The sequence below is a fragment of the Hyaena hyaena genome, unplaced genomic scaffold (genome assembly GCF_003009895.1).
Source record: "Hyaena hyaena isolate Hyena2069 unplaced genomic scaffold, ASM300989v1 scaffold_21, whole genome shotgun sequence".
Taxonomy (NCBI): Eukaryota; Metazoa; Chordata; class Mammalia; order Carnivora; family Hyaenidae; genus Hyaena; species Hyaena hyaena.
The window spans coordinates 1,763,940-1,789,641 of NW_024080653.1; the positions used below are offsets into that span (position 1 = coordinate 1,763,940).

Below are 25,702 nucleotides of genomic sequence, written 5' to 3' on the forward strand. Positions count from 1 at the left end.
GGTTTTTCAGGCAAAAAACCCAAAAGGCCAGATCCATGTGCGTCCATAGGTTCAGGCATTCCACCCCCCCACCCCCCCGCCCCGGTGTCAAGCATCTTCTGGACAGCGAAGGGGGCGGGGATTTGTGGTATTGATCAGTCATTACCCCGTTTAGTTCAAATTCCTTGGTCTCAAGATAAGAGTTGTCCTTCCTTTGAAAGGAGCCCGTAGCAATGTTCCAAGGTCTCCAAAACCTCAGTCATTTGCCACCTTGGGAGTGTCTCCTCCTTGGTGCCAGTGTCCCCTAGGGAGTCTGGAGGGGCTTGGAGCCTGGCCTGAGCCCTGGGAAAATGGCGGAAAGTCTCAAGACCCCGCACTCCGCCCCGTGCCTAGGGACGGACGAAGAGGCTGCTGCTGTCCTGGCTCCTGTCACACCTTTGGTTTGGAAATGACGGAACGCTGGTACAGCCGGATTATACCTTCATCATGCAGCCGCTTCCAGAGCGTTCTCTCTAGCGGGAAGTCGTGGTTGATGTAAAAGACTGTTTTTTTCCAGGACTTATCATAGTAGTGATCAGAGAATTGCTCGTGGCCTTCGGTGATGAAGCCATAGGCACTCACCTGCATAAAGGTTAGAGGAGAGATAGGTCCGAAGTTGCTGCTCTCTCTCAGGCTCACTCTCATGGGCTGTGTGTATGGGGGGGGGGCGGGGCTGAACTCTGGCTCCATCCCTAGAGGTCTGGATGCAGATCCCTGGATGTACACTTACGTAGCCACACTCACCCCCACTCCTCACCCCTGCCCCCCCTTGCTCCGTCACGGCCGTTGTCCCGTCCCATGTGGACACGTCCAGGGACAGCCCACAGCTGTCTCCCCAGGTGTCCCTGCTCGTGCGCCGGGGCCTCACCTGGTCACAGAGCTGAAGGGCCGTGAGTAGCAGGAGAGCGCCGGTGGTCGGGCGGTAGATTCTCCAGTGGACAGTGTCCAGGGTCTTAGACCTCAAAAACCTGTGAAATACCCCAGCCCCCGGCCGTCAGGAGGCTGCGCGGCCCGCAGGGACCCAGCACCTGCCGTGCGCCTCACCTGCCCGCACCTGTTCTTCATGTACCGCAGCGAGTCCGGGTGCAGCAACAGGTATCTGTCCAGCGGCAGGTGTCCCCGGAAAGCTACCTGGGGCCTGTGCCTGCGGACGGGAAAGGGTCCCTCAGGCTCCGTCGGCTCACTTCCTGCTATGTGGGCCTGGTACCCCATCCCCCAGTGAGAGCTAAGGCTGTGCCCACCTGCCCAGCCCCCTTCATGGCTCTGCCTGGGGGAGGGGGGGAGGGGACAGGGGGTACCTGAACCAGGAAAGGCCAGTTTTCTCCAGGCTCCGATTGAAAAGGAGCGCCTCCAGCCACTCATAGTCTCGGGTGCCTTCCAGGAAGTGCAGGTAGCGGACATGCTGAGGACCAAGGACAGTGTGTGGCCCCAGAGTCCCGCCTTCAGGCCCAGGGGCTGGGGCGGCCTGGCTCCGACTCCAGCCTGCCCCCTTGCTCTCTGGAGCTCTGCCTGGCCGCCCTCGGAGGGCCAGAGCCTGCACCTTCCAGACTCCAGACCCAGGACACTAGGCTCCCTCCTTCAGATGCTGTGTGTGGCAGGCCCGTCCCTCTCACTCACCTTCCCCAGAGGCACGTGCCAGAAACCTCGACCGCCCAAGGCCATAAGTGACTGGGTCAGCGAGAAGGCAGTGAAGCCGTAAAAGGACGTCCGGGTACCCACATCCTTTTCGTAGCCCTTAGTGACCGCTCCACTCAATCTACGCAGAGAGACAGAGCCAGACAGAGCCCATGAGTGCAGGAGGGAACGCACAGAGGTGGGTGGGGGCGAGAGAGGGGAAATGGGGGAGGCAGCAGTTACAGAGGGGATCTCCGGGGAGCCCAGGAATTCCACCTTCCGGACCCAGGCGGAGAACGCCCGATCCGATCTCTCAGAAGAGTCAGTCTCTGCAGGAAGGAGTCAGGATGGGAGCCTGGGGGCGGACAGCTTACCGGAACACGTGATCGTGGCTGTCTATCTCCTGGCCCATGTGGGAGTTGTTCAGGATGCCCCCGTTGCCCACCACTGCACAGGTGATGCACTGGGAGCTCCCAGCAGGGAGGCTGGCCAGGAGCAGCTGCTGCTGGGGCACCGGAGGGAAGTGGGTCACAACCTTCTGCACCACTGAAACAATGTGAGTTTCAACTCGCATTCAGAGCCCTGGAAGGGCCAGGGGGCAGCCCATCATTGCTCCCAGGGCTGCCGGCCCCCAGGGGAGAGGCAGCCCAGAGGCAGAGGCCAGCTGCCCCCTTGCCATGGCGGTCGGAGGCCCAGGCTACCACCCCCGCCCCCACCCCAGGGAAGACTCACAGGAGTAATTGAGCTCCATGAAGCCAAAGGGAGGTGCAAAGTGTTCCAGACGGTCCCACTCACTCTGGTTGAAATTGCTGGAGTCCATGAAGAGGGTGAGGTTGGCCAGAAAGAGTGTCTGGAGCCAGGGTGACTTGGAGGCCTTGACCTTCACTGAGTCGGAGCAGGTCTACATGCAGGAAGGTGGGTCAGGCAGGGAAAGGCCCAGGAAGGCCACGGCCAGGGGCTGGGCGGGGAGCGGGGGCAGAAGGTGGGCCTCACAGTTTGGAAGGCACTGCCTTTTCTATCGTATGTGGAGGGTCTGCTGACCCTCCCTCGCCATTGTCCTGGCCGCCATGGCCCTGAGGGTTCCGGGGAACAGGCGATTCTTGGTCCTCTAGGGAATGCATCTTGGTGGGTGGGAGGGGGATGGAGACTCTGGGAGCCTGGAGGGCTTCCTGGGCGAGGCTGCAGTTATGTGTGTAAACATACATATTTTGAACGCTTCCCTCTGGTAGGTGTGAGCCCAGGGAGAGAGGGAAGGTTGGGGAATTATCTGTGCGGGGAAGACGAGGCATTCCCAGGAATTAGGGCTGGGCAGCAGGACCGGGCGCCTGCCCCTCCACACCGCCTTTCAACCCTCGACCCCTCCCCCTGCGGAGGATGGAGGATGCAGGTGTGGACATCGGGCTCCAGAGCCGGGAGGACTCTCTGACGCTGCCCAGGGACCCTCCTGGCCTTCGGGGCTCCAGGGCAGGCTGTGGCCAGGATCGGGGCCACCTTCCCCTCCTGCCCCCACCAGGATGGGGTGAAAACCAGGTAGCAGAGGGCTCGGGGAGGGACCAGGCAGAGCCTGGGGGCGGAGCCTGGGCGCTCAGGGAGGCGGGGTGGACTGTGCGCTCAGGGCTAAGAGCAGGGAGCCAGTGGCCGGACTCACCGTCTGTAGGGCCCCCGTGTCAAAGCTATATTGCTCCTCAAAATCCCACCGGGGCTCAGACCTGAAGTTGGCAGCCCGCAGACTTGGGCTTCTCTGTGTGGTGTGGCCCTGGACACGGGTGGAGGGTGGCTTGGCCCGGGCTGTCTCCGCGCAGGGGGTGGCGGCTGAGGCCACTCCTTTCATCGACCCCGCGCCTGGGGTGGCCAGCGCCTGGCTTTCTGGCGTGGGTGTCCTTGCCGAGGTGGCCGCTTTGGCCAGAGGCTTCGAGGGCACCATCCTGGTGGCTGTGGGTTCCCCATTCTGGTCCTGCCTTCCTGTGATGGCCCTCCTGTCCTGACTCCTCAGTGACAGTCCCTTGTCCCGTGCCCTCGGGGACAGCGTGTCCAGCACAGTGTCCCTCCACTCCTGACCCCTCGGTGGGGCCGGCTTAGGGGAGGTGGCCCCACTGGCCTCTCCTTTGATGCCCCCGTGGGCGGGGTGGGCCGTGGTCTGGGCCCCGGGCGTCTGCTCGCTCTTCTCCGGCGCTGATGATGACGCAGGAGCCATCATCATTCCTTCCCATGGGGGTGCCTGCCGTGCAGCCTGGTGAGGTGACTCTGGAGACCTCTCCTCGTCATCCACGTGTTGACGCCTAGGGACGGAAGTACACTTTGGTTAAGGCCGAGGATCGGATCAACAGGTTGGAGCATAAGTGGTATTTCTTCTTGTGCATTCGGTAGGCTTCAAACCACAAGACATGAGTATCGCCATCTATGCCCCGAATTAAGCTGCTGGCAATCGGTCTGGAAACTTACCTGTGACCACTAAAGAGACTGCGGTGGTGGCTTGGAGCTGGTTCTGGGAACCGGGTGTCAGGAGCCGAGGTGACATTGCTAACCCTGGACAGCGCTCTCTCCACCTGCTCCAGGAACGACTGTGACCCTGGCCTTGTCACTTACTATCTGTTGACCTCTTTTTCTTTCTTTCTTTTTTTTTTTTTAAATTTTTAAAATGTTTATCTATTTTTGAGAGAGAGAGAGAGAGACAGTGTGAGCAGGAAAGGGTCAGAGAGCAAGAGGGAGAATCCAAAGCAAGCTACAGGCTCTGTGGGCTGTCAGCACAGAGCCCAACACGAGGCTCGAACTCACGAACCACAAGATCATGACCTGAGACACTTAACTGACTGAGCCACCCACGCACCCTAGTAGCGAGATCCTTTTAATTAAAAACATTTTTTAAAATTTATTTCTGAGAGAGAGACAGAGACAGCTTGAGCAGTGGAGGGTCAGAGAGAGAGGGAAGTACAGAATCTGAAATAGTCTCCAGGCCCTGAGCTGGCTGTCAGCACAGAGCCCGACGCGGGGCTCGAACCCACAGACTGTGAGATCGTGATCTGAGCCGAAGTCGGACGCCCAACCGACTGAGCCACCCAGGCGCCCCTAATTTAAAATTTTTTAATGTTTATTTATTTTTGAAAGAGAGACAGAGAGACAGAGTGTGAGCAGGGGAGGGTCAGAGAGAGAGGGAGACACAGAATCCAAAGCAGACTCCAGGCTCTGAGCTGTCAGCACAGAGTCAGACATGGGGATCGAACTCATGAACCATGAAATTGTGACCTGAGCTGAAGTCAGACACTCAACTGACTGAGCCACCCGGGAGCCCCGATCCTTCTAATTTTTTTTTAAATTTACTTTTGAGCGAGAGAGAGCCCACGTGCACACAAGTGGGGGAGGAACAGAGAGGGCGACAGAGCATCTGAAGTGGGCTGACAGCAGAGAGCCCCATGCGAGAGCCCGATGTGGGGCTCAGACTCACAAATTGTGAGATCATGGCCTAAGCCGACATCAGACGCTTTACCAACCGAGCCACCCGGGTGCCCCATCTTTTTTTTTTTTTTAAACGAAGGGTAGGTAACAAAGATCACCTTGTTCGTGAGGAAATAGGAAAAGATGCGTTCATGTCAAGACTATGGCTGCCAGCCTGGACTGAAAGATCTGCCTGAAGTATTTACTTCAAACCCTGCCTAACGACACGGGTGTGTGGTGGCACCGTCAGGAAACATCTACGTACTCAGCAAGTAGTCATTTGTCAAGAGCCCACATCTCATGTTAGATGCTGGACATGTCGGGTGTGAGCCGTGTTTCCCAGCCGCGGGGAAGGGGGTTCTAGCGACTACACATTTGTGTGATTACGACACGGAACAAGTCTCGCCCCGGGTTGGAGGGGGGGAGAGAAAGGCGTGCGGGCTCGGTGGGCATGAGGGAAGGCGCTCTGCCTGGGCAGGAGACGGGCCCAAGCGGGTAGGGAGAACCGGATTACTGTTTGCGTTGTAGGCCCGACTAAGGAGTTTGGACTTCATCATTGGTCTTCTCGTCCAGGAGGAGCTACTGAAGAATTTCAGGTGGGAGATGGGGGTGGGGAGGGTGCCCTCGCAAGGCAGTGGGGGGCCCGTGAGCTGAATGCCACCCTATGATGCTTCGTCGTTATTCAGGGTGCCTGGCCTGGCTTGGGGCACTCAGGGCTTTGGCTCCAAGGATTAGATTTACTTTTTCTTTATTTTCTCCTTTTGTGTGAGGCTGTCAGAGTATCACTTAATTTATGCAAATTAGCTTCAGGGGTTCTGCCGAGAAAAGCGTGGGTCCTCCACCCTGCGTGGCTCTGTCATTGGCCTTCGAGGTGGGGTCTCTGTGCTCACAGGTTTTGGGGGGACTTCTGGGAGACTTGGGAGGAAGAATCGTTCTCTCTGGTAACCTGGCCATCCCCCTGATGGATTTCCAGGTGTCCCTAACTCCTGCCCTTTGTACGTGGTGTCCCGGGCCTCCCTGGCTTATCACGGTCATTCATGTCCCGAGCAGCTCCCTTCTGTCTGCTTCCATCATTCTTCTTCCAAGCCACATATCACAGACTTACTGGGGCCACGGAGAGAAAAGAGAGAGCATGAAATATGCAGCCAAACGGACCTGAGTGAGAATTAGCCAGCGCGACTGGGAGAAATCTTCACCCTCCTGGGCCTTGGTTTTCTCTTCTGTAAAATGGGCTGCAGCCTTTTGCTTCTGAGAAAAGTCTGCTGTGAGCATTCACTGACAGCCTGCGGTTAGCATCTGGTGCAAACCACACACTCAGCGGGGCGCCTGGGCGGGTCAGGAGGTTAAGCATCTTCGGCTCAGGTCACGATCTCACAGTTCTGCGGGTTCGAGCCCCGCATCGGGCCCTGTGCTGACAGCTCGGAGCCTGGAGCCTGTTTTGGATTCTGCGTCTCCCTCTCTCCACCCGTCCCCGACTCACACTCTGTCTCTCAAAAATGAATAAACGTAAAACAAAACAAAACACATGTTGGGCCAAATAAGATCCACCCTCACTCCCCGACTGTGGTGCTTCGTTCCCGCTCATTCTTGATTTGTCATGTTCAAGTTGGGGGCTCTCCTGAGTCCGGTCTCCCACTCCTCTGGTTGCAGCTTTGACTTCCACCTTCCCTCCCCCCCCCAACTCCACAGCCCCTCGTTTATTCTTTTATGCAGCCACTATTTTTGGAGCGTCTGCCATGAACGCTGTGCTAGTTACTGGGCCTGGGTGATGAGCTCACCCAGGCCCAGTCCTTCCCCCACGGAACCCAGGATGTAAAGGGGATGACGGATCAACACAGAGATAAAATGCCAGGTCGTAACCCTGGCATGCCGGGAAATGAGTGAGTATGATGAAGCCCTGGGAGGTAGCCTGACCCGAGCTCTACGTCCAGGTGACAACGTGAATGCTGAACCTGTGTGTGTCATCGAATTGGGCGTGTTTTGGAGTTGTATTCGCTCAATGGAGATATCAACTCTTCCCTAAATAGCAAACCCCGAGGGGGGACGGGGCAGAAATCATGCTAAGCAGCCCTTACTACAAAGCCCGCCGTGGTGACATATCACATCAGTGCTTTCAAAAGGCTTTCTGTTTCTTAAAAAAAAATTTTTTTTTTAATGTTTGTTTATTTTTGAGAGACAGAGTGTGAGCCGGGGAGGGACAGAGAGAGAGGGAGACACAGAATGTGAAGCAGCTCCAGGCTCCGAGCTGTCAGCACAGAGCCCGACGCGGGGCTCGAGTCCACGAACCATGTGATCATGACCTGAGCACCTACTGAGCCACCCAGGCACCCTTTGAAATGGATTTAAACAAATGTGGAAGAGAATCTGAAATACACACACGCAGAAGAACATCTCATTCAACAGATGTTCACTGTGTATGTGCAACGTGCTTTGTAAGCCCCGGAGATATGAATCTGAAAAAGACACAGAAGTTGAACCCACAGAATACACAGTCACTGTTATTACAGGTGGAAGACACAGGAGACTTTGATCCCTACAAAAATACGGGGCTGGCCCAAGGTGGTACACACCATAAGCAGATTACCCGTGTTTATCCTTCCTCGCTCGGGGCCTCCCTCTGCACTGCGGCCGCCCCTGTAGGCGGCCGCCGTGCTTCCTGGTACCTGGACCCCAGGGAAGAATGCTTGTTCACATCCCCCAGGAAGGGTGCTCTCTGTTCTGATCTTCAAACTTCTCTGGAGGCTGTTAGGGAAAGGCTGGCAGTGGGGTCGCTCCTCCTGGGAACTCACGCTGTTGCCTGGCCTCACTCAGCAAACGCCCCTGCTTTTGTTACACGGGTCAAGGAAATGACTTGAACGAGAGCTATCCCAGACCAGCAGGGAGGGAAAGGCCGTGAGGCAGGGCTGGGCTGTGACATGGAGTAGCCTGGAAAAGCTAATCGCCTTCCAGATTTGAAGCTTTTATTCTTTTTTTGTTTTATTTTCTATTTTTTAAATATTTATTATTTTTGAGAGAGAGAGAGAGAGAGTGTGTGAGCAGGGGAGGGACAGAGAGAGAGGGAGACACAGAATCTGAACAGGCTCCAGGGTCTGAGCTGCCAGCACAGAGCCCGATGCGGGGCTTGAACTCACAGACGGCAAGATCATGACCTGAGCTAAGGTGGGCCGCTCAACCGACTGAGCCACCCAGATGCCCCTATTTTCTATTTTTAACTAAAAAAAAAAAGTGGGGGCAGGGAGATTTATCATAAGGAGAGAAAACATCTTGAGCCCAAGACCAAGGCATGGTTGAGGCTCTAGGAGGTTCTGGAACTTGGACTTTTTCTTTGAGGCTTGTCCCTGTCCCTACTTCTGTTCTTCGCAGCCTCCTCTCTTCTCTCTGCTCCGCAGCCCGCATGGTGGTGGAGGATATGGCCACCCCAAGTCACCTGCTCTGGGGACTATTGACGCTCATGTGGTCTCACGTGGGTCCTTTCTCCATCCCTGGCCACATGGTAAGTGACACGGGTCATACGGCAAGTGGCCACCTGGGGTCCACCCTGCGCGTGGGAGGAAGACAGTCTCAAGAGAAAGAGGGGTTCTGGGCTCAGGAGCTGGAGAGACACCCCTGGAAGTACCCATTCTGAAAGAGCACCACCCATGCAGAGAGGGAAAGCTGAGAGCGTCCAGAACACACATTTGATGGAGTCGGGCTGCCTTTCTTAGGTAGAAAGGTTGGAGAGCCTGAAAGATTCACCCTTCTCCCCTTCAAGGTCACGACTGAGCTGAAGCTCCAGGCTCGGGGCCCACGGCCAGGGCCTAGCTGTTAACTCTGAGAGCAGACAGCTCTGGCCGCCCAGCTGCCGGCCTTGCATTCCCCTTCACGCCCAAACCGCAAGAGACGTCTAGAAGTTTTCCTTCCAAACTGCAAGCACCTTCGTGTGGCTGTGGACAGGGAAACGGTGGGATAGGGTGGTCTTCTGCCCTAGACATGGTGCAGCCCAGACAGCGGGCCCTCTGCCTCGCGGTCGCGCTGGCCCCGCAGAGGGAGCACCACGCACTCCTTCCTGCAGCTCCTTCCAGAGACGGGAGACCCTCCAAATTCTGAACTATAGAAGTCCCGGGGGTATCTGGGAGCTAAGAGGTTCAAGGTTTATTTATACCTGATGCCATGAAACAAGGGTTGGCAAGAGAGCACAGTTGATCCTTGAAGGGTGTAGGGGTTGGGGGCGCCAACTCACACACGGTCGAAAATCCACGTGTAACTTTTGACTCCCCCCCCAGACTCAACTACTAATAACCTGCTGTTGACTGGAATCCTTATCGGGAGCACAAACAAGTCAATCAACACATATTTTGTATGTTATATGTATTGCATACCTGTTCCTACGATCAAGGCAACCAGAGAAGAGAAAATGTCATTCAGAATATCAGAAGGAAAATATACGCACAGGGCGGTGCTGTAGGAAATCTGTGTATAAACAGACCCATGAGGTTCAAACCGCATTGCTCAGCAGTCAGCTCTGTCTACTAAGCGATAATGTAGGGGATGTTTGGGGAGCTCGCATATGGAAGAAGTCGTCCAAACTGAAATTTAGCAATAACACCCCAAATCAAAAGCCACCAATAAAGCCACTAGGAATAGCAGATTATTTCATCATGGGACCCAGGTGGCTCAGTCGGTTGAGCGTCCAATTCACGATCTCAGGGTTGGCGAGTTTGAGCCCCAAGGCGAGCTCTGATGCTGAGCCTGCTTGGGATTCTCTCTCTTCCTTTCTCTCTCTCTCTGCCCCTCCCTCACTCGTGTGTGCTCTCTCACTCTCTCTCAAAAATAAATAAATGTTAAAAATTAAAAAAAGAGATTATTTTAGCAAGGAAGAGAAAAGAGCTCAGAAAACCTCCTCGATGATCCAGCAATTCCACAGCTAGCATTTCTCCGAAGAAAATGAAAACGCTAATCTGAGAAGACACACACAGCCCTGCGTTCATTGCAAGGTTACTCACAACAGCTGAGATATGGAAGCAACCCAAGTGTCCATCGGTAGATGGATGGATGACGAGGCGGCATACGAGTACATAAGAGAGTTGCCCAGCCATAAAATGAATGAGATCTTGCCATTTGCAGCAACCCGGGTGGACCTAGTGGGTTTTTACACTAAGTGAAATAAGCCAGCCAAAGACAGATACTATGATTTCACTTATATATACAATCTCAGAAACAAAACAAATGAACAAACAAAACAAAACAGAAACGGATTCATAGAGAAGAGAGCAGTCGTTGCTAGAGGGGAGGTGGTGGTGGTTGGGGGGGATGGATAAAATAGGTAAAGGGGATTTAGAAGTACAGTCTTCCAGTAATAAAACAAATAAGACACGGGGATGTAAAGTCCAAGCACAGGAAATATACAGTAACATTGTAACAACTCGGTGTGGTGACAAACGGTAACTAGCCTTATTGAGAGCACTTCATAATGTATGTAAATATCGAATCATTATGTTGTACATCTGAAACCGATAGATGATATTTCGTATCAGTTATTGTTCAATAAAACCCTCCAAAACCAAAACCCTTTGATTTCCCTAAATAGTTCTGGGCTCTGCCATTCAATAGAACAGACACTGAAGAGGCTCCTGGCTACGGGTGCCTCGTCACCAGCTGGAACCCCTCCCCAACCCCCCCACCATCTGATTCCTCGCTCATTTTATCTTGATCCCCCTTGCCTCCTCAGGGTCACAAATCTGGTTCCCCAACCTCGGTTTTCATGATGCCTCTCCTTGAAAGGGGAACCAACCTTAGGGTCCCCACAGTGCCTTTCGCCAGCCATGCTGAGGACCCTCTGTGACGGGCTGCTCTCGCCTCCGGTACCTATTTTCTGTTAAGGGTTCAGGGGGACAGGTAAATTATTGGTGGATCACATCAGGTAAAAAGCAACCCAATATCAAATTCTAATCTATGTGGGAGGTAAAAATAGAAAATGTTGCACTTTTGGGGCGCCTGGGTGGCTCAGTGAGTTGAGCATCTGACTTTAGCTCAGGTCATGATCTCACGGTTCATGGGTTCGAGCCCCGCGTCCGGCTCTGTGCTGACAGCTCAGAGCCTTGAGCCTGTTTCGGATTCTGTGTCTCCCTCTCTCTCTGCCCCTTCCCTGCTTGCACCCTGTCTCTGTCTTTTTCTCTCTGTGTCAAAAATAAACATTAAAAATTTTTTAAAATAATAAATTTATCATTCGTCCAGCTTGGAGCTTCCCAAACTCCCTTGGTTCCAGCCACCATAATAACTCTTTAGGGGCTCCGGTCTTATCTGAAATGAAAACTAATCATTCTGCTTCCCCCTCCCACAAACTTTGAAGTTTATTTTCCCCAGGAAATCCTGCAACTTTTTTTTGCATGATTTACATGCAAAAACTTAACTTTGAACCTTTAGATGTGCCCACAAGTTGCTTCAATCGCTAAAATCTGTACTTTGCCTTAATTTGCCTTAATTTTCTTTGTTGCTGGAAAGAAAACACACAGAAATCTGTATTCTGTTGTCATTCCAAGTATCCTTTTTTTTTTCAACTCTAAGCCAATTCTCTCATTTGTTTAGTTTCCGGCCAATTAAATCCTAATGAGGAACAATAGAAAGTGGGAACAGAAGAGGAAACACTTCTGAGCCACTGCTCCTAATGGTGCAGCAGCTGGAAACGATTTCTAAAGCTCTACCCCCCACCCCCACCCCACAGGGGAGCCCTGAGCATTTTCTGGGATCCCATTCAGCTCACTGAACTCACTGGGGCCCCGGAGATGGGAGGCTGCTTTAAAAGTTGGACATTTTCCCTCCCTGTGATACAGAAATACAGAGAGAAGCCTACCTCTCTCCCCAGACCCATAGGCATGAGTCTTGAGATTAATTAAGAAGAATAGGGAAGGCCTTGAATGGGGGAGGCGGGGGTCAAGGTAATTGTTGCAAACCAAGGAATGGCAGGTATGTACAGGTCAAGAATCACAGATACAGGGGGCGCCTGGGTGGCTTAGTCGGTTAAGCGTCCGACTTTTGCTCAGGTCATGATCTCGCGGTTCGTGGGTTCGAGCCCCGCGTCGGGCTCTGTGCTGACTGCCAGCTCGGAGCCTGGAGCCTGTTTCAGTCTGTGACTCCCTGTCTCTCTGACTCTCCCCTGCTCACGCTGTCTCTCTCTCTCTCTCTCTCTCCTAGAAATAAATAAAAAAACATTAAAAATTAAAAAAAAAAAAAAGAATCACAGATACAAGATAAGACCCTGGGGCCCGCTGGCTGGGGAACCCTTGTGAACCAAGGTTGTTTATGTATTTATTTTTAAATTTTTTTTAATCTTTATTTTTGAGAGAGAGAGAGAGACAGCATGAGCAGAGGAGGAACAGAGAGCGAAGGAGACAGAATCCGAAGCAGCTCCAGGCTCTGAGCCATCAGCACAGAGCCCAACACGGGGCTCGAACCCACGAACCGTGAGATCATGACCCGAGCCGACGTCGGACGTTTAACGGACTGAGCCACCCAGGCGCCCCAAGGTTGCTTAAAGCAAAGTCCATTTTTGTCACCTGCATCTGGTACTTAGCTTATCTCTTTTGGGGATAATCACACCTGTGAGTAAAATTTGTTTCAGGGTTTAGCCCGAGATCAGGTGACATTTTTATACTGGCATTTTTGAGATAGCGACCTGGGAGGGGCGGGGGGAAGGACATTCCTCCCCTTCCCCATCCCCAAGGAGAAGAGCAAAGGGGCGCACTGAGCAGCCACCCGTCCTCTGCTGGGGCACGAAGAGCTCCACAGAAAACTGTGTCAAACCCCACGGCGGTGGCCGCATTTAAGGACTTCGGGATCAGGCTCTTTCCATTTCTGTTTCTTGATGGCACGGGGCGGCGCTAGCAGAGCGAGCCGCCCGTCTCCTGTGAGGTGACATGATGGCAGCTACCTGGAGTGTTACAGCTGTCACCTACCCATGACTTAACCTCCTGAACGCCGCTGGCTATCTGCAAGCGTTGAACTTGAGACTGACAGAGAACTAACTTCCTGGCACTTGGAAAGCGGGCAGCGGAGCTCACCGCGGCGGAAAGTCACCGCTTGAGTTCCAGCCCGGCCACTAACCAGCCTGCTGTGCGATCTTGGGCAAGACACAGAACCCTTAGAGCCTCTGTTTTCTCATCCATTAAATGGGACTCTTCTTTTTTTTTTTTTTTCTAAGAACGTCAAACATACCTTTATTATAATATTTAGGGAAATGTGTCACTAATATTTCACTGTTACCAATGAGGCACTTACATTTTACAAAGATTTACCACAAATAAAATAAGTTTATCTCTCATTTTGCACATGATTGACAAAATGTAGTGGCCTTTTCATTTATTTATTAAGTTTTGCTTTTCGGGTTTTTTTGTTTGTTTGTTTTTTAAATTTGCATCCAAGTTAGCAAACATATATGAAATAATGATTTCAGGGATAGAGTTTAGTGATTCATCACTTATGTATAACACCCAGTGCTCATCCCAACAAGTGCCCTCCTTAATGCCCCTTGCTCACCCCCCACCCACTTCTCCTCCAGCAACCCTCAGTTTGTTCTCTGTATTTAAGCGTCTCTTATTGCTTGTCTCTCTCCCTGTTTACAAAAAAATTTTTTTTCTTAATGCTTTCTTTTATTTTTGAGAAAGAGGGAGAGAGAGACAGAGCAGGAGTTGGGGAAGGGCAGAGAGAGAGATGGAGACACAGAATCCAAAGCAGGTTCCCGGCTCTGAGCTGTCAGCACAGACCCTGATGCCGGGCTCGAACCCACAAACTGTGAGATCATGACCTGAACTGAAGTCAGATGCTCAACTGAGCTGTCCAAGGCGCCCCTCTCCCTCCCTGTTTTTATATATTTTTTGCTTCCCTTCTCTTATATTCATTAGTTTTGTACCTTAAATTCCACATATGAGTGAAGTCATATGATGCTTGTCTTTCTCTGACTAATTTGACTTAGCACAATGAATACACTCTAGTTCCATCCATGTTGTTGCAAATGGCAAGATTTCATTCTTTTTGATCACTGAGTAATATTCCCTTGCATATATATACATCTTCTTTATCCATTCATCTGTTGATAGACATGTTAAATGGAACTTTTAATGCCAGTCTCACAATAGTGTTGTAAAGACCTCACAGGCCAGTGTATAAAAAAGGCACTTGGGGGCGCCTTGGTGGCTCAGTTTGTTGAGCATCTGACTCTTGATTTAGGCTCCGGTCATGATCTCACGGTTCATGAATTCGAGCCCTGAGTCAGTCTCCACGCTGAGCTTGGAGCTTGCTTGGGATTCTCTGTCTCCCTCTCTCTCTGCACCCACCCTCCAAAATAAATAAATATTTAAAAGGCACTCGGAAAAATACAACGTTATACAAATATACTCTAGTTGAATTGGGTCAATTGCTAACATATAGTGACACACAGTGACAGTCAGAGTCCCCATCATATCCCCTTTGGGCTCACATGTCCAGAGATGAAAACCTAAAAGGGTGACAGGCGTTAAGGTCATGGGTAAATGATACTTCATGTAGAGCTAAACCACTTAATTGAGCAGTCAAGAAGTAGTGGGTAGTTGGGGCGCCTGAGTGGCTCAGTCGGTTAAGCTTCCAGCTTCGACTCAGGTCATGATCTCATGGTTTGTGGGTTTAAGTCCTGGATCGGGCTCTGTGCTGACAACCAGCTCAGAGCCTGGAGCCTGTTTCAGATTCTGTACTTCCCCCTCTCTCTGACCCTCCCCTGTTCATGCTGTCTCTCTCTCTCTCTCTCAGAAATAAATAAAAACATTAAAAAAAAAAAAGTAGCAGGTAGGCATGTGACTTAGAAATAGGGTGGTAAGTACCAAAAGAAACAGCAAAAAGAAATGAAGTAGTGACCTTGGGAATCAGGATTTTGGAGTAGAGAAAGGTCATGGGGACCACTCTATTTTGATGTAAATCTTGAAATATTATTTGACTTTAAAATTTGCTTGTTACCTTAATAAAATTTTTTAAGTTTATTTATTTATTTTGAAAGAGAGAGAGAGAGAATGAGCAAGAGAAGGCAGAGAGAGAGGGAGAGAGAAGGTCCCAAGCAGGCTCCATGCTATCAGCACCCAGCTCGAACTCACAAACTGTGAGCCAAAACCAAGAGTCAAAACTTAACCGACTGAGCCACCCAGGCGCCCCTTTAATATATACATTTCTTAAATTAAAGGGAAAACCATGAAAAGTAAATGAGACATTTTATTGAAAATTCTATGAAATTTTGAAAACAAATGCAGCATTTATTCCACAAATATTTATTGAGTGGTAATATATGCTGGGCATTTAGGACTATCTGTTAGGGATGAAAGATGAGAAAGATATGGTTACAAGACACTCAAGGTCTGGGGCACCTGGCTGGCTCAGTCCATTGAGTGTCCGACTTCGGCTCAGGTCGTGATCTCACAGTTCGGGGGTTCGAGCCCTGTGTCGGGCTCTGTGCTGACAGCTCGGAGCCTGGAGCTGCTTCGGATTCTGTGTCTCCCTCTCTCTTCACCTCCCCTGCTCCTGTGCGCGCGCTCTCTCTCTCTCTCTCTCAAAAATAAGCATTTAAAAATTTAAAGAAAAAAAGAGCCCCATGTTCATTGTCTCCGTGGACACGTGTGGCCAATAAAAACCAGATTTTTTTTAACGTTTATTTATTTTTGAGAGAGGGAGACAACGCAAGCAGGGGAGGGGCAGAGAGAGGGAGACAGAACCCGAAGCAGCTCCAGGCTCTGAGCTGTCAGCACAGAGCCCGATGCGGGGCTCACACCTGCAAACTGCGAGATCATGACCTGAGCCGAAGTTGGATGCTTAACTGACTGAGCCCCCCAGGCACCCCAATAAGAACTTGAAAGTAAAGGACTCCCTGCAAGACGCTAAGCGGGGAGAGGATTTGGTGAAATAGATAAAATGTCTCGGAGAAGGACCTGTCTGTTTCCTCCCACCCCGCCCCTCCCTAGAAAGTTTACTCTGGGCGAAGAGGAGAGAGAGAAGGATGGAGAGAAGAGAGGGGTCTCTGGACCCCGAGATCGGAGGGTGCCTGAACCCTACTTCTTGTCGTGTTCCTAGGGTCTAATGGGACCCCTGAAAGGAAACGACTGTGCACTGAACCTGGGAGACAGAACCGTAGTTCGACAATCTCAGAAACTTCTCCCACCTAAGCCAGGTGGGCATGAAAGAGCCAAGAGGCAGGGACAACGGACGTCTCAAAGGCCACACGATGGCTATGAACGAGTTGCCCCCACCAGGGCCCTGGCACGGCCTCAGGCATCCGGGAGCCCCTGACATCATCCTGGGGTGGCCGCAGAGGTGGTGAGGACGGCCGAGACCAAGTTTCCCCACAGCTCGATGAACGGGACTCTGGGATCGGAAACCAGGACATTATAGAAAAGAAAGTTCTATTTCTCAGCCCAAAACAAAATAAGATGAAAAAGAGAATCCATACAGCTCCCTCGTACCAGTCGACTCTAAAGCCAAAACAGGGCATAGAATCTTTGAAGACAAATTCATTCCAGACCAGGGAAGCCTGGCAGGTAGAGACAGGGTCTTAGATTGTATCCACCTACCCGGGGGCGCGTTGGGGGCTGGGACCAAATTACGAAGATGGGAGAGGTCGTCCAATAACCTAGGTTTGAAATCATACAGTTGTCTCTCGGTCCTTCCTCTCCACTGCCTTCGCATTCTGTTTGTTGCCAAATCCAGCCGATCTGACTTATTCAGTCCTTTCTTCCTAATGCCGTTCTCTGCCCAGAGCTCTTGGGCCCTAAACCACTACAACAGCCTCTAACCTACCCCCCCAACACCACCTTCCCCCCACCGTCTACCGTACAATCTAGTAAGCACGAATCTGCCCAATGCACAAATGTATCCAAGTTACTCTGTTCCTGTGAAGCTTTTCATGGCCGTAGAATCAAGTGTAAACTGTTGGTCCATCAAGGGCCACGCATTCACTCTTTCATCAACAAACATTTAAAACAGCACCTCCCAGGGGCGCCTGGGAGGCTCAGTCTGGTTAGGCGTCCGACTCTTGATTTCAACTCAGGTCATGAGCTCACTGTTTGTGGGATCGAGCACCCCCTTGCCCCCCGTCAGACTTCTTCTTTGATAACAGGGATCCTGGTAGACCTTCTCTCTCTCTCTCTCTTCCTCTCTGTCGCTCCCCTGCTGTGCTCTCTCTCTCTCAAAGTAAATGGATAAACTTTAGAAAAACAAAATTAAAATAACACTGCGCTACACCTAGCCGGTGTCCAGGACCTTCTCAAATTACTGAGGAAAGAGAGAAAAGTAAGATGCAGTCTGTCAGGAGACAAATAAACTTTGGGTTCATGACAACGTTATGATGTTATGATGGGTGTGAGAGAGGAAGGCGGGGCGGGGGGATGGGGGAGGTGGAGGGATGGGGGGCTGTGCCACCAGCCTGGGTGGTGGCATGGAGCATGGACTCCGGAGCCAGCTGGCCTGTGTCTGAACTTAAGTGACAAGGGTGACCTCGGGTGGGAAAGTTGCCTAACCGCTCTTATCTGTAAAAGAGGGATACTGTTGATAATAGTATCTGCCCATAAGGCTTGATATGTGGTCAGTAATCGCGGGTTTTGGAGACCATTGCCTGGCACGCTGAGCCCCTATCAGCATAATTGACATTAGTCATTGGTCCCTCGCGCCTGAACGCATCCCGCCCCCCACCGTTTCCCCTGCTTCTGAGCCTCCTTAGTGTGCGATGTTCCTCGGGCTGACATGTCACCCAGCCCGCTGGCGCTCTGCAAATGCCACCAGGATGTTGTCCTTACCTTGCCCCCTGGAGGGAATTACTTTTTTCAATTTCCTCCCATAGTGCTTATCACCTTGGACTTAAATTGGAGGGTGTCTATCACGACTAATAATATCACACGACTAATAATATCACGCGCCCTCTCTTGCTTCTTGTGAGGCCCTCCCCTCCATCGGACTTTGAGTCTCCTGAGAGTCAACACGTGGGGGGGGGGGGGTGGAGAAGCGTGGGTTTTGGAGCCCAAATCCCTGGTGTCCAAATCTCTGTCTTGCCACTTCCTGGCTGAGTGGGATTAGACTTAACCTTTTGGAGTCTCAGAGCCTTTTTTTTTTTTATAAAAGAATAGAAGTGCTGATCTTGGGCGATGATGGTGAATATTGGAAATAACCCCCAGAGGGACCCCCGGGTGGCTCAGTCGGTTAAGCCTCTGACTTCGGCTCAGGTCATGATCTTGCAGTTCATGAGCTCGAGCCCTGCGTCGGGCTCTGTCGGGCTCTGTGCTGACAGCTCAGAGCCTGGAGCCTGCTTCGGATTCTGCGTCTCCTTCTCTCTCTCTGCCCCTCCCCCACTCATGCTCTGTCCGTCTCTTTCTCTCAAAAATGAATAAATGCTAAAAAAATAAAATTAAAAATTAAAAAAAGGAAATAACCCCCAGAAAGCTCGTGAGCACATGTTCAGGTCTGGGCCAATCTCCAGCTCTGAGATGATAATGATGCGTCATTAACATGCAAACTTCTCCTGAACAGGGACCTTCAGAAGCCGCTGACACTACACCTGGGTTGGCATTTTAGGACCTCCTTTTATCTCTCATTTTACTGTCACCCTTTGCACAGGCAGCACTGTGGGGACAGGTGGGCCACCCCCCACCCCCGTCTCTAACTGCACACTTGCCTGCCCCTCCCACCCCTTCTTCTTCAAAGCGCCTCCTGATGTCCCACTTCTTCCTACCCCACCCCTCCCAGATCCTCTTCGCCTTATGTTCCAACGACTAAATCTGCCTGTGAGGGCATCTGCCAGGCCCAGTCCTTCCCTTCGCGCAGGATAATCTGCTGTTGAAGTCTGTCCCTTGGTTCCTGCCCTGGGTCAGGCCAGAGTGGTGGTGACTCACACCTCCCTTCCCGTCTATCCTGTTCCCCTGGGGCAGCCTCGTCATTGCGCAACACTACTCTGATGCGGTTGCCTCCCCGTCTGAAAGCCTCTTGCATCAACCCTGGGCCCCACCCGCTCGCGGTGCCCTTGCTGGGCTCCCCAGAGCGAGCCCCTCATCCCGCAAGGCAGAGTCTGCCGTCCGAGGCTCAGCCAGGAGGACACTTTCGGCCCCCTTGCTTGTACTGATCTCCGCACACGCCTGATCCGAGCCCTGCCTGCCTCCCGCCGTCTCACCGAAGCTTTCATCAGACACATCCTCTCCTCCAGGGACCTCTGCTCTCGAGGCGCTCACTCCCCGCCCTGCGGTTTGCAGCGTAATAAGGAGAGACCACTCACTGAGACGTCTCGGTGTGTGGCCCCTTCCCAGGCTCTGATGCCTACGGTGACTCAACAGCTTTGCAGTCACCTTTGATGATTAAAACCCAGTCCAAAAAAAAAAAAAAAAATTACAGAAAAGATGGAAAAAAAAAAAGAACAACCCACCTAAACCCCAAATTCAGTCTCATCCGAGTTACAAGTGTCCTTACTGGTTCAGAGTTTTTCCCACCTGCCTCCCCCCAGCCTATCAGGTCAGAGCCGGAGACCCAGGCTTGGCAGGGGTGAGGCAGGAGAGGTAGGGGAGGTGAGGGAAGCTGGGGGGGGGGGGGTGGCGGCAGCAAGAATCCTGGTCAGGCGCAGAGTAGACCTTCCATTCCTCCTGAAGGCCTGGCTCTTCCAGATTATTACTCAAGGGACCACTTGTGTGGGAAGAGTTGGGGACACGCGGTGTCCTCGCTCACACTGAGGTTCAGGGGGCTTCTGTCTGCTGACCTGGTGTTCTGGGTAGCGTCCGGAAGTGTGGCTTCCCTGGGGCGGGGCTCTCCTTTGTGCTGAGGGTCCCCTCATGAATGCCCCCAACAGAATTCGATGTCCCCTCACACTTCTCTGGAATGGATGTCCCGTTAGTTGGCCCCAGCGGGTAACTGGGGCCGTGGTCCCTCCTGCCACCACAGGAATGCTGAATGGCCCTCCAAGCCTCCGGGGTTTGAAGGCCTAGGCCAGGGCCTTCCGACCAGATACCTTACACCACGGACAATTCCACCCACCTTCCGCCTTCAGGAATCTCTAGACCAGAAATAGACATCGGTCTGCTTACATCTCCCCCTAACTCCGGGGCACATGACATTGGCTGGGGAAGGAGCCCAGGCATCCGGGTCACTAAGAGCAAGTCTCCAGCAGCCCATTCCCCCTCTGAACATGTTTCTGCAAGGGACAATGTAATACTCTGACCTTCTCTCCCTCCCTGGTCTTTTTTTTATTTTTTAAAAACTTTCTTTAATGTTTATATATTTTTGAGAGAGAGACAAAGCACAGCCAGCGGAGGAGCAGGGAGAGAGCAAGAGAGAATCGAAGCAGGCTGCAGGCTCTGAGCTGTTAGCACGGCTCAGCACGACGCTAGGCTTGAACTCACAAACCGTGAAATCGTGACCTGAGCCAAAGTCGGATGTTTAACCAGCTGAGACACCCAGGCACCCCTCCCTCTCCAGTCTTCTTATTGAAGCTAGATTGAGTTGGGTTTTTGTCACTTGTGATCAGAAGAATTTAGCATATGCAAACCCAGATTCACACAGTACACAAAAATAAACTTCAGATAGGTTAACTATTTAAGCTTAAGGCGGAAAAAAGTACAAAATATTAGTAGACAGTACAGAAGGCAATGGGAAGGGAAGGAAAAATAAGATAAAAACAGAGAAGGAGGCTGGCCCTAAGTGACTCTTAAATACAGAGAATGAACTGAAGGTTGGTGAAGGGGAGGTCGGTGGGGGTGTGGGGTAAATGGGCGATGGGCATTAAGGAGGGCACTCGTTGGGATGAGCACAGGGTGTTATGTGTGATGAATCACTGGGTTCTGCTCCTGAAGCTAAGGCTACACTGTATCTTCATTAACTTGAATTTAAATTTAAAAAATATATAGAAGGCAATGTATATAATTTTGCGGTGGGACAGCCAAATTTGTACAAATGCCAGTGGCCATAGAGGAAAAGATAAATAGATTTCATCCCCATAAAAAGTAGTTGTGTGACATGAGAGAGCATGAACAAGGCAATAAAAACAAATATTAGCCTGAAGAAAACATTTGAAGTGTTGTTACAATGATAGGATGATAGGATGATACAATGATATGATAGGAAAGCGTTACTATCCCTAATTATTAAATAGGGGTTTACTTAATAATTAAATAAAAGAGAAACTCTTATAAGTAAATAAAAGAGAAATAATTCAGTTTTCTTTTTTTTAGGGGAGCAAGAGATATGACCAGGTCAGTCACAGAAAAATACAAGTGAGTGTGGCTGCCTCGGTTAGAAAAAATACAAATGATTAATAAATGTAAGAGGATCCTCAAATTCACAGTGGCCTGAGAAATGCGAATTCAACAGAGAAACATATTTTCACCTCTCAGTTTAATTTATTTTTGTTTACATTTTGATTATTTTTGAGAGAGAGATCACGAGTGGGAGAAGGGCAGAGAGAGAGAGGGAGACACAGAATCTGAAGCAGGTTCCTGGCTCTGAGCTGTCAGCCCAGAGCCCGACATGGGGCTCGAACCCACGAACTGTGAGATCATGACCTGAGCCGAAGTCGGACGCTCAACCGACTGAACCACCCAGGTACCCTTTTACCTCTCAGTTTCTTAAAACTTCAAAAGCATTAACGATCCAGTGTGGTGACTGAGGAGAGAGTTAACACTCACACCTGTTACTGTAGCCTTTTCAGAGTTGATCTGATGGCATCTGTCGGCACTTAATGTGAACATACCCATTGCTATGGCAATCCCATGTCTAGAAATCTACCTACAGAAATACCTACATCAGTGGGGCGCCTGAGTGGCTCAGTCAGTTGAGTGACTGACTCTTGACCTTGGTTCAGGTCATGATCTCACACAGTTCATGAGTTCGAGCCCTGCTTCGGGCTCTGTGCAGACAGGGCAGAGCCTGCTTGGGATTCTTTCTCTCCCTCTCTCTCTGCCCCTTCCCTGCTTGTGCACTGTCTCTCTCAGAATAAATAAATAAACTTTGAGAGAGAGAGAGAGAGAGAGAGATACCTACATAAGTGCACAAAGGTGTGTGGGAAAGGAGTGGGAACCCAGCATCAACCACTAGAGATTGATTCAATAAACTCACATCTGTATCATGCACAGTGAATAAGATGGGACTAGATTTGTGTTATCGACGTGGAAGGAAGGATATCTAAGACATAGTGTTGGCTTAAAAAGTCAGCCTGTGGAACAACATGTTGAGTGTGATGCCTACCTATTCGCCTATGTGTCTACCTCTCTATCCACTATCTCTTTGCCCATCTGTTGCAAGGGTGTGTCTAGCATCAGGTAAAAAGCACAGGCTATGGAAACAGGATGCGAGGTTTGGGATTCTGGCCCTGTGACTTCCTGGTGGGGTTTACTTCGGGCGTTTCCTTAAGCTTTGTGTCTCTGTCGACTCACCATCCTCAGAACTAATCAGTTAATATACAGTAAGCGCTAGAGCAGAGCCTGGCATACAGTGGGTGCTGTAGAAATGTTGGCTATGATGATGGGACATTTATATCTACACCAAAGAATCAAGAGTGGCCACACCAGAAGGGTGGATAGAGATGGGGGTGTAATGGGCAGACCCTCATTTCTTGCTTGACTTTTCTGTATCTTTCTAAACTTTATGAGAGCCTGTATTCCAAATTTTAAGAACAGTGACATAAACCCATTCTTTTTTTTTTTTTTAATGTTTTTTTTTTAATTTATCTCTAGGGGGGAGAGAGAGAGAGAGAGAGAGAGAGCGTGAGCAGGGGAGGATCAGAGAGAGAGGGAGTGACAGACTCTGAAACAGGCTCCAGGCTCTGAGGTGGCAGTCAGCACAGAGCCCGATGCGAGGCTTGAACCCACGAACCGCGAGATCATGACCTAAGCGAAAGTCGGACGTTCAACCGACTAAGCCACCCAGGCGCCCCGACATAAACCCATTCAAAAAAAGTTCAGTATGGAAAGAAAGGGATCTTCCACTGCCCGAGATGTGTTTATTTTATAAGAAAACTGGTCTACAGTGTCCTTTTGAAGGATGAACTTGGGGCCCAGAATCAAGCTAAGGGAGAGGTCATTTTCTGACAAACTCCGCAGGGAGAGCATGATTTTGAATTTTTTTAATTTTTTTTTTTTTTTTTTTCTAGGAGAGAGAGACAGAGACAGCGTGAGCAGGGGAGGGTCAGAGAGAGAGGGAGTCACAGACTGAAACAGGCTCCAGGCTCTGAGCTGGCAGTCAGCACAGAGCCTGACGCGGGGCTCGAACCCACGAACCGCGAGATCATGACCCAAGCGAAAGTCGGACGCTTAACCGACTAAGCCACCCAGGCGCCCCGGGAGAGCATGATTTTGAAGGGAGTGGAATCCGCGGGGTAAATCTTTCGCTTTAGGACACAGCGAGTGGCATGTAGGAACTCACCCCGAAGCTGCTTGTTATTACTCACGGTCCCAGAGGAGGAAGTCGTTTTCTGTCTACACCTTCCAGAGACCCAGACGCATAGTTCTCAAACTCCTGCCCACATTTGCCCTCTGCCAGCCCCAAGACATCCGGACCTTTTGGTTTTCCCACCCCTGACACCTGCTTGTCCCCCAGGGGTCCCCTGGGAGCTTTCTTGCCGTGTTTCCTGACAACATTCCTGACGATGAAGCGGTTCTCCACACCTCCCTGGACTAGAGTCTTTCACGTTCCCTCTAATAAATTCTGAGGCATTTGGAAAGGGGTCAGAACCTTACCTGAAAGGTTTCGTATTGGGTTCCTTAATAAAGGAAGGCAGGATGAAGAATAAGGAGAGCAGCACGGCCAAAAGCAAGAGCCATTGGACAGCTTGGTCCAGACGACCGAGTCTACGCAGGCAGGTCCTCATGGCGGTGGCTCCAGTGCTGCGAGAAAGTTCTGCATGTCATGAAGCTTTGATGTGGACCGCGGGTGGTTTAAGTGCTTAGGTTTCCTGGCCAGGGAGTGCACACCGTTTGTCTTGACTATGAACCACTCTGGTAGGCACAGAGTCTATCAGAGTCTGCCAGCGAAAGGAGGGGCTGCCTTCCCTGCTTTGTGGAGGCTTATAAGCTGGCGTGGCTTGAAGGAAGAGAAACTCCTTTTGTTCAAACAAGTTTACTTTCCTTCTCTTTGTCTCCGAAGCCAATTTCTGCATGTAGAGCTTTATGAGAGACATGCACACGTTATATGGAACCTCACTTTTATCGGGTTCCAAACCCTTGGGGACCTTGGACAAGTGCATGGTCTGGAAGCACCTTGAACGGCCCCCAAGTTCAACGTGACCTTTATAAGGAAGGTATGGGGAATCTGCTTAGCTTTGAGACCTTTTAGCAATCTTTCCTAAAAGAACATTGTGCAGCCGTAGATCAGAGTTACGAGAGTATCTCATCTTCAGACTGTTCAGAGTCGTAGCTCTCTGAGCTGGGTGCACATTAGAATCACTTGGGAAGCTTTACTACATCCAGTGCCCCGACTGTACCCCTCCCCCCACCAATGAAACCAGAATCTCCAAGGGGTGGCTATATTTCCAGGCAGGGGTAATTTTTGAGTTCCCCCAGGTGATCCCAACATGTGGCCAAGTTGAGAACCACTGATTTACCGTCTTTCGGCTCAACCTTCCCTGCGTCTCATCCAGAGTCATGACCGTGACAACAACGAGTGGCACATAAGCAGGTGAGAGCTCCGAGCCGGGCACTGTGAACGGTGCACAGGCAGTACCGCCCTCACAGACACCCAAGCCGTTAGTGATATCAACCCCCGTTTGTGGTTGGGGACGTTGCCTTTGAGAGCAGGCAGCTTGCCCCAGATCACAGAGCGAGCTATCAGCTCTGGGACCCTTCCACCTGACCCACAGTTTGCATCCTTATCTGCTGCATAGGGACACCTCTGAGAAATCATTAACTCTGTTTTGATCTGAAGAACAAAAAACATAAAGCCTAGGGGTAATGTATAACTCAGAGAAGTAACACCGAGATTGGCTGTAGAAGTCTTAGAAAATTGAGTGACGCAGCCCTTCGTAAAATCCCACGGGTTATTAATTTTCAAAATATCGCTTACAGGATGTTGAATCACGCAGGTGTTTTCCAGCAGCTGAAATGGGAAAGACGCGACTCGGGATCATAAGCTCGGAAGGTCTCAGGACCTGGGTTCATTATTCACACACGGCACAGTGCACTTGGCGGAATCGCATAGCTTCCCATCCTGTACCCAACGTCCTTGGCCTTCACCCAGGCCACGCACCAATAAATGTTTAAACCGCCTTCCGCAGGCGGGATGAAAAGGGTAAGAACATGCTTCTGAGTGGCCGTGAGTAAGAGACTCACGATGGGCTTCATCTGCCCCCGTCCCCTACGCCAGACTCGTGGCACTGTTCCAAGGGAGGGGCTGGGAGGGAGCAGAAAAGTGCCTCTCACTACTGATTCAGCCTCCCTCTCTTCCTGAACACACCTAACCTGTAAATGACTCTATACACTGACTCTACAAATATTTTCTGAATAGACCCGGGTCAAGTCATAACTCTGCTTTAACCAACCCTTCATTGATGAGCGTTCCCTGGTGCACTTGGTACAAGCAATTACCCTATGCCCTGGTGCCCATCTGCAATGCTAGACAAACGAAGTGCACGCGGGGAAGGCATTTTCTTACCCTCAGCACTGGTTTGATTACAAGGAATATCTCTTTCATT

At 51.1% G+C, this 25,702-nt stretch overlaps 1 protein-coding gene across 1 annotated transcript; it reads right to left on the reverse strand.

Annotated features, from left to right (window-relative positions):
- Window positions 1-408: 408 nt before the first annotated feature.
- On the reverse strand, window positions 409-23,884 carry ST6GALNAC1 (ST6 N-acetylgalactosaminide alpha-2,6-sialyltransferase 1). Its single transcript, XM_039226590.1, has 9 exons — window positions 23,754-23,884; window positions 3,281-3,911; window positions 2,365-2,533; window positions 2,007-2,178; window positions 1,636-1,774; window positions 1,317-1,420; window positions 1,073-1,162; window positions 887-986; window positions 409-600 (listed from the first exon to the last, which is right to left on the reverse strand). The coding sequence occupies exons 1-9, from the start codon at window positions 23,882-23,884 to the stop codon at window positions 409-411; spliced, it is 1,728 nt and encodes a 575-aa protein (XP_039082521.1).
- Between the last annotated feature and the right edge of the window lie 1,818 nt (window positions 23,885-25,702).